This window comes from Trypanosoma theileri (assembly GCF_002087225.1).
Source record: "Trypanosoma theileri isolate Edinburgh chromosome Unknown TM35_Tth_39_V1, whole genome shotgun sequence".
In the NCBI taxonomy this organism is placed as follows: Eukaryota; Euglenozoa; class Kinetoplastea; order Trypanosomatida; family Trypanosomatidae; genus Trypanosoma; species Trypanosoma theileri.
The window spans coordinates 203,729-212,104 of NW_021639881.1; the positions used below are offsets into that span (position 1 = coordinate 203,729).

Sequence of the window (8,376 nt, forward strand, 5' to 3'; positions counted from 1 at the left end):
TATATATATATTAGTGATCTGCATAGTATCCTTTATTTCATTTAATACTTCTTTTCCCATATTAGGAATAATGACCCATTCTTCTAGACGGTGTTGTCTCTATACATCTCTTTTCCTGCGGAAACGGGCGGTTGTTTCTCTCTTGTTTCTTCTTATTCTCTTCGCGGTTGTCTGCACGACACTTCTCTGGACTCAACTCATGGAAGATATCATTATCACTACTACTTCATCATCGCCAGCATTACAAAAAAACTCTAATGATAATTCCCAACAACAAGAGGGAAAGTTAAAGGAACAACTCTTACAATTAGAGAAAATACAAAATTTGGATCTTGTCTCCTATGTAAGCCGAATGCTTTCTGTTCTTTCTAGTTTTTTAAATGAACAAGAATCTCATCATGTAGATCATAAGATCTTGAATATTTCCTATACTCCCCGTAAGGAAAATACACCGGAGTCTATTCTCTCTGATTACTATGAAAAAGAACTCGCCCAACGAAATAATTTCTTTGAACGGACGATTGATAGTGATTACAGTGAAAATATTTTACATTCCGATTCTTATTGGGATCCCATTCACACCGTACGGCGTGGGTATGGAATGGAAGGAAGTATCTTTGTAGCTTTACTACATCAAGAGATGTCTATCTTTACAAGAAAAGAAGAAGAAGAAAAAGAAGAAGAGAGAAAAGAAAGTGAAAGTGCTTGTGCAATGACTGTGCAGAATATGTATGAAACTGCACGATGGCCTATTGCAATCTATACAGGAATTGTAGAAGTAATACTAGACACAACAACAACTACTACTACTACCACTATTCCTACTACTAATGAAAATACAGGAAAAGAAGCTGAAGAAGAACAGAAGAAGAAACAACAACAACAACAACAAAGTAAATGGCCTAAACAACCAATCTCTGCATGTATTCCACGCCTATATCGTCAACCCACATGTGCAGAGGGTTTTGTATTTTGTCCATTGGATAATATTCGCCTTCGACAAGTACGAGTGAATGGAGAATCCAATCAAACAACAACAACATTATCATCATCTAAACAACGTAATCGTAAACATCTCTTCTCTTCTATTGCTGCGCAGCGATATGCCACACTGACACTTTACCGTGGAGAGACGTATGTAATGTTTCTCCGTGCGGGATTACTGTTACGTCCACATTGGGATATTCTCACACGTTTATTATGGTTACAACTCCCTTCAAACTATGCGGTTCTTTCACAATCACCATTACATGTGAATAAAGCTATTCTGCGTTCCGCATGGAATGAGACGATTGTAAAGAGTGTGAAGAGTATTATACTCGCCACTCAACGCATGCAGATGGATAGAAACAAGAACAATAATAATACTAATAATACTAATACTACTAATAGTGATAATAATAATAATAATAATAATAATAATAATAATAATGAAAGGAAATCAGGTGTTTATAAATGGTTGGAAAATGCACGTTGGGCATTACATGAAGATCTCGTACGGTTGGATGATCATCCAACAACTCCTCGTGGACTCACAGAAGAAGATATACTACGTTATCTCTTTACTACTACTTCTTCTTCTAATAGTAATAGTAATAGTGATAAGAATAAGAAGAAGGAAAAAGAAGGGAATACATCTAATGTTAATGGAGAAGAAATTCGTGAGGAAGTTCAACTGTATTGGTTAAATCACTTCCGGAATGTATTATACCCCATTGTATTGAGTGCGTTAAGTAACCACAGTGTTACACCGTATCTCTGTGGTCTAGAGATGCGAAAAGGTATGGAATCTCAACAACAAGAAAAAGAAGAAGAAGAAAAAGAAAAAGAAAAAGAAGAAGTGAAAGAGAATGAAAATACATTATTGTTAAAGTTACATAGTGTAAATGTAAAAAGATTAAGTCATGCATTACAGGATTTAAAATATATGCAACCTTCTTCTACACATTATTGTGAGGGAGAGAGTCATCCAGCTTGTACAGATGTAAAGATGATGACAATGATGGAAGATGAAAAGGAGAAGAAATTAAGAGAGAAACCACCTTTTTCATCATCCTTTCAGAGAAATAATAATAATAATAATAATAATAATAATAATAATAATAAGAGTTTACCATATCTTCTTCAACCATGGATTACGACGGATTTCTTATTTACCCGGGCGGAGGCCTTTTTTGATTTTTCCCAAACTCCAATGGATAACTCTCCTCCTCCTCCTAATAATAATAATAATAATAATAATAATAATAATAATAAAGAGAATAAGAATAATAAGAATATAGATGAGAAGAGTAATGAAAAGAAAACAAAAGGGAGAAGTGTCCCATTAGACCCGTATCTTCACTCACTGATGCGAGATGAAGAGTCGGTGTTATTAAGTGCACGGCTTTGGACACATGGGTGGGATTTATTTTCACCGAATGAACCTATTGTGTTTCTCGGTCCACACCAACAACAACAACAACAAGAAGAAGAAGAAGAAAAGGAAAAAAGAGAAAAGGAATCTTTATCACTTGGTGAAAAGAAAAATAAAATAAAAGTCAGTGAGAAATTAAAGCGTATGCGAGAACTGAGTTTAATCCGTTTACGTTTTATTCTCTTTGGGATTAGAGAAAGTACGGGAGAAACAGAGAAGGAGAAGAAGAAGAAGATATCTTTATTAGAGTTGGAAACGGAGGCTTTACAGGATGTCGGGCGGTATGGCTTAGGCATTCATCAATCACGAGAAGATCTTTTTCGTTTTGCCGGAATTGAAAAAGAAAATGAAAGAAAAGAAGAAAAAGAAGAAAGAGAAGAAGGGAATGAAAGTCGAAAAAGTATGAAAGATTATTTATCGTGGTGTAGTGATTATGAGTGAAGTTGTGTAAAAACGTGACAGTAAATTTATACATGGATTATGTATATATCTATCTATATGTAGACAGATAGATAGGTAGATAGAAAGTCCTAGTGATGTTTATTTATTTATTTTTTTATTTATTTAATTCTTTTTTTTTTTTTGGTCAAGTTTACTGTTGTTATTTATTGTTATTTCTGTTTATGATGTTAATAACTTGTGTTTTTTTTCTTTTTTGTTTTTAATTCTTTTCTTCATTTTTCTCTTTTTTAACCATTTCCATATTATAAGAAAGAGAAAGAGAAAAAGAGAGAGAGAGTTCATTTATTCATCTATCTATCTATTTATTTATTTATTTATATATATATATATACAGATTGTCAATAATGTCTTCTGAAGAGGCAGTACAGGAGGTTCGACGAATCTTTATAAACAACAGTGTAGAACAGGCTCATGATTACCTCACCACCATTACCCGTGGAATTCAAGAGAGTGATGATCGATTAAAACAAATTGTTGGACAAAGTTATCGTGATCTCATTGCCGCCTGTGATCGAGTAGTGGGAATGGAACACACCTGTAAGAAATTACTGCAATTGCAAAAGGAATTACAACAGACTTCTGTTGCCGGCACTTCTTCTTATTCTTCTTCTTCTTTGCCGTTATCTCCATTACATCATGGAGAGCGAGAGAAAAGTGAACAGACATCAGCGGCTTATCTACATACACCGCCTAGACGGAGTTCCACCACACTCATGGATGAAGAAAATACCCAAACATCGTCATTAAGAGAGTTTGTAAGTGATTTCAACAAGAAGAATAAGAATATGAAAAGTACAGAAGAAGAGAAAGAGAAAGAAGAAGAAGAAAAAGAAAATAATAATAATAATAATAATAGTAAAAAGGAAAAGTTTATATTGGATAAAGTGACATTACCCCAGTGTGGACGATTACTATTTCAACAACAATGTGTGGCAATGGAGGGTTTATTAGGATCTCAACAAGTACAAGATGCGGCTAAAGTTCTCCAACAATTACGGGATGGATTACAATTAAATCCATCTACACATACAGCCATCAACAACAATAGCATAGAAACAACAATATCAACAACGAATATGAATATGAATATAATGTTTTTACCAACAGCCGTCTATCAACATCGAGAGAAACAAGTCCATTTATATGCTAATAGACTCCAACATGTTATTAGGGAATTACTCCGCAAGGATGCAGATGAGGCCGCACAAAAGGCAATAGCAACATCAATATCAACAACGAAAGAAAAAGAAAAAGAAGAATGGAGTTGTAGAGATATGAGTGGAATAATGGGACATATGAGAGAAGCACATGCGGCTCTTGGGATTCTTGACTCTATATCATTACCGAATGCGTTATTACGATTAATTCAACTCATCTCTACTTTGATTGAAGAGGATAGGAAACTTATTAGGAAAGTAATGACAGAGAAACAAGATCCTCCTGTTGTTACTACTGCTACTACTACTACTACTACTAATAATAATAATAATGATAATAATAATAATAATAATAATAATAATAATAATTCTAATGAAAATGGGAAAAGGATTTTTTTAAAACGAATGGAATGGCTACGGGCATTATTACCACTTCCTCAGAGTCTTGTAGAGAATACATCATCATCATTATCATTATTATTATTAGATGCTCCAACAGCGGCTTGGTGGCTTCCATCTATAGAAGGAACACCTGGACTCACTCCTATACAGCAGAATAGCAACAAGAGTAATAATAATAATAATAATAATAATAATAATAATAATAATAAAGGTATGATGAGTAATGCTGAGAATACTGGAGTGGATGATGCGATTATGGCTCTACACATTGTACAACGATCGCAGTATTTGTATTTTCACTTGGTAACGTATGTAGCCTCTGTATTACCGAAATTGTATGGATCTCAACAACAACAACAAGGTTCTGCTGTTGGAGATAATGTTAATAATAATAATAATAATAATAATAATAATAATAATAATAATAATAATAATAATAATAAGGAAGAGGAAGAGGAAATAGATGAGTATACCAATCAACAACGGCGACAACGCAAACTTCAAGGATTACTAACACTTCGTGCACGTTTAGCAACCCAACAACAACAACAACAAGATGGGGATAAACAAAAAACCGATACGAATGATTTAATGCCTTTACGATTAAGTAGTAGTACTTTTTCACGAGAGGGATTTGCCTCTTCTTTTCGTTCAGTGAGTGAAGATGGTGGGGTAGACTCTGTTGGTAGTGTTGGCTCCTCTTCTCTTGTTCAATTGGATGGAGTTTCAGAGAAGAATTCCACCGTTCGCGTCCACACACGGACATTATATCTTCGTGAAGTAATGCAGCAAGTGTGTGGAATGCAATTATTAGATCCACGACTCCTGCGGCCGAAAAGAGGACGAGAAGAAGAAGAAGAAGAAGGTTCTCATCTTAACAAGGAGAAGATGAATAATAATAATAATAATAATAATAATAATAATAATAATAATAATAATAATAATAATGAGATTTCATCATTATTATCATCGACAGTAGTAGAGTATAAAACTCTACGAGAAGCACTTTTATTAGTTCAGGAGAATGTATCTCAACTATTACTCACTGTTGCAGATGCTGGTTTACTGCGGGATCCACGTTGTATTTGTATATATGAACATCTAGCCATAGAAGGTGGTAATCGCATGCAGAAACAACAATCTTATCAACAACTCACACGATCTTCTTCTTTATTATTATCATCATCTTCTCTTTCTATTTCTTCTCCTTCTCCTGCTGTGGGGAATATAACTGTTGGGGATCTTTTTGATAAAACGAAATGGGCTGCGATGGTGAGTGAGACTACGGAACGTGCCTTGCAGAAAGCCATTGGAGCTGCACTGAAGAAGGCAGATCGTGTCTGTGAATCTATTCTACGATGGATTGCAGTGGAATACAGACAACAACAATCTCAATCTCAACAATCATCATCATCTCAACAACAACAACAATCATCATCTCAACAATCTCAACAACAACAACAACAGGATCATACAGAAATACGTACAGTGCCAAGACCATTAATGATACCACAACTCTCTCGACATCTCTTCTCACATTCACTTTGTGTGAGTGAACGTATTGCGGCTATGCATGGTGATAAGGAAGATTCACAGGATTCTTCTACTTTTTCCACAACCGCCTCTCATAAACGCCTACGAGGAAGTGGAAAAGATGGAAGAATGAAGGATGCTTTACTTGCACGAGCTGTTGTTCATTGTATGTGGTCCAATACACATGCTTCTTTAGATCGAAAGAGTACTACGAATACATCTCATTTACGTAATAGAACTCCACAACGGAGTCATCATCATAATCATAGTAATAGTAACAACATTACAGGAATCCTTTCCAATACATTTTCACCTTCAGATATGTTTGCACTCATGACTAGTAATAGTAATAATAGTGGTGTTGGTGGTGGAGTGGATGGGAGTCCTATGGATGTAGAGAAAGTACATGAGAGAGACAGTTTACTCTTTGCGGATGATGAAGAAGATGAAGATGATGATGAAAATAATAATAATAATATTAATACGAATACAGCCCTATCATCCTATGCAAATACACCAACAACAACAAGAATAGATCAAGGAGTAGCGGCTTATCATGGGGTATTACGATATATACTCCATCGTATTTTAAGTAGTGAACATGCATGGGAAAAGAAAGATACAACTGTCCATTATCTCATCTCTGCATGGATAACAAAGATACTACGTCGTGTACAGGAACTCATGCGAAGAGAAAAAGAAGCATATCAACTACAATTACAACAACAGGCAGACTCCTTTGAACAGCGGGCTTCTATGATGGTAATGTTTGATCAATTCTCACTTCTCTTGGAAGTCCTCTTACAAGTACTAGAGGAAATCCCGCCACTTCCAAAAACTACAGAAACAACAACAACTACTACAGAAACAACGGCATTACTTGTAAAAGAGTTAAAAGATACCATTCTTGCCTGTCATACACCATGGGTACAATTACTTCGACGAGAATGGGAAAGTGGACTTTGTACGGCTTATAAAGAGGCATTAGAGGCCTTTACAGTTTCTAAGACTAATACTAATACTACTACTGCTATTTCTTCCTCAGCTGCACGACGGTATACTTTGGAATATGCGGCCTGTTGGCGACATCGCAAATCTCAACAACAATCACAATCTCAATCCCAACAATCTCAACAGTCACTACTACCACCATCTAAACAACAACAAGGACAACAAGATACAGAGCCGCAAGAACAAGATATTGCTTGTCCTATGCATCTTACTCCACATGTTGCGGATCTTCTTTTTGTTTTACAACATATTCTCTACACTGTTGGTGTTGGACAACGACTACAAGGAACTGTACTTCCCATTCTTATTCGTGAACTCCTCGATGGCACAGCGGCGGCGGTGTTAAATGTGGTACTTCCCTCCATCACCGCAAGTGGGAACTCTGGAAATAGCAATAATAGCAGCATGCACAACTATAATAATAATAATAATAATAATAATAATAATTATTATTATTATTATAATAGTAATAATCCTAGTATTACTTCTACTCCTCATAGAGGCCCAAGTGGAACGATACCTGCTGGTGTCTACGATGAAGAAAAGGAAGAGGCATTACTGCAGTTGTGTTTTGATGTTCTTTACATTACTGGTCTCTTCGCTCCGCCTGGTGGAGTTTCCGCGTCTTCCACGGCGGCAGTTCTGCAGGCGATTGAAGGCCGAGTGGATCCCGTTGTGTGGTCTTTAACCGCCCCGCTGCTCACACGCAGTAATGAAGAATTACTGCGGGCCACCGCACTCTCATTTGGCTCATGGTGTACAAAAGCTACTGCAGATATGTGGAATAATAATAATAATAATAATAATAATAATAATAATAATAGCAACGAAGGGGGACGACCAGCGGCTTCTCTTCAACAATCTCAACAACAACAGTGGAATGGAGCTATTGCAACTCCAGAGGAGAGAGAACGTTTTCCACTACTTCCTTTAACAGTCACCACAACATCATCGCTTTTATCATCATCTATGAATGCAGGAACAACATCTCTTGGGGCAATGGGTACTGTTGGTAGTGGTAATAATCGATCTTTTCAGTCAACAACAGCGGCATCAGCATCATCATCTTCATCTGGGAATAAAGGAGGTAATACTATTTCTTCTGCAGCATCTTTATTATGGGGTGATAGCAAAACAAAGGGTTGGATGAAATCCTTATGGTAAACACCCCACCTTCTCTAGGTCTCTAAAAGGCATATATTTATATAAATGCTTTTTTGTTTGTTTGGATGAATTTACTATTGCTGTGCTATTTTCTTTCGGTTTTTTTTTTTTTTTTTTTTTTTTAAACCCTTTCTTTCTGTTCTTTGTGCTGCTTTGCTATGCTTTGCTTTCTCACTCTTTCTCTCTTTTTGTACTGGAGTGTACGTGGTAAGATTGGTGTTTTTTTTTTTT

At 35.9% G+C, this 8,376-nt stretch overlaps 2 protein-coding genes across 2 annotated transcripts; both read left to right on the plus strand.

Annotated features, from left to right (window-relative positions):
• Positions 1–70: 70 nt before the first annotated feature.
• Positions 71–2,857, plus strand: TM35_000391740 (uncharacterized protein; the record flags this gene model as incomplete). Its single annotated transcript, XM_029029690.1, has 1 exon — positions 71–2,857. One exon carries the CDS (start codon positions 71–73, stop codon positions 2,855–2,857), a length of 2,787 nt encoding a protein of 928 aa, XP_028879066.1.
• A 365-nt stretch (positions 2,858–3,222) lies between these two features.
• TM35_000391750 (uncharacterized protein) lies at positions 3,223–8,145 on the plus strand (the record flags this gene model as incomplete). Its single annotated transcript, XM_029029691.1, has 1 exon — positions 3,223–8,145. One exon carries the CDS (start codon positions 3,223–3,225, stop codon positions 8,143–8,145), a length of 4,923 nt encoding a protein of 1,640 aa, XP_028879067.1.
• Positions 8,146–8,376: the final 231 nt, after the last annotated feature.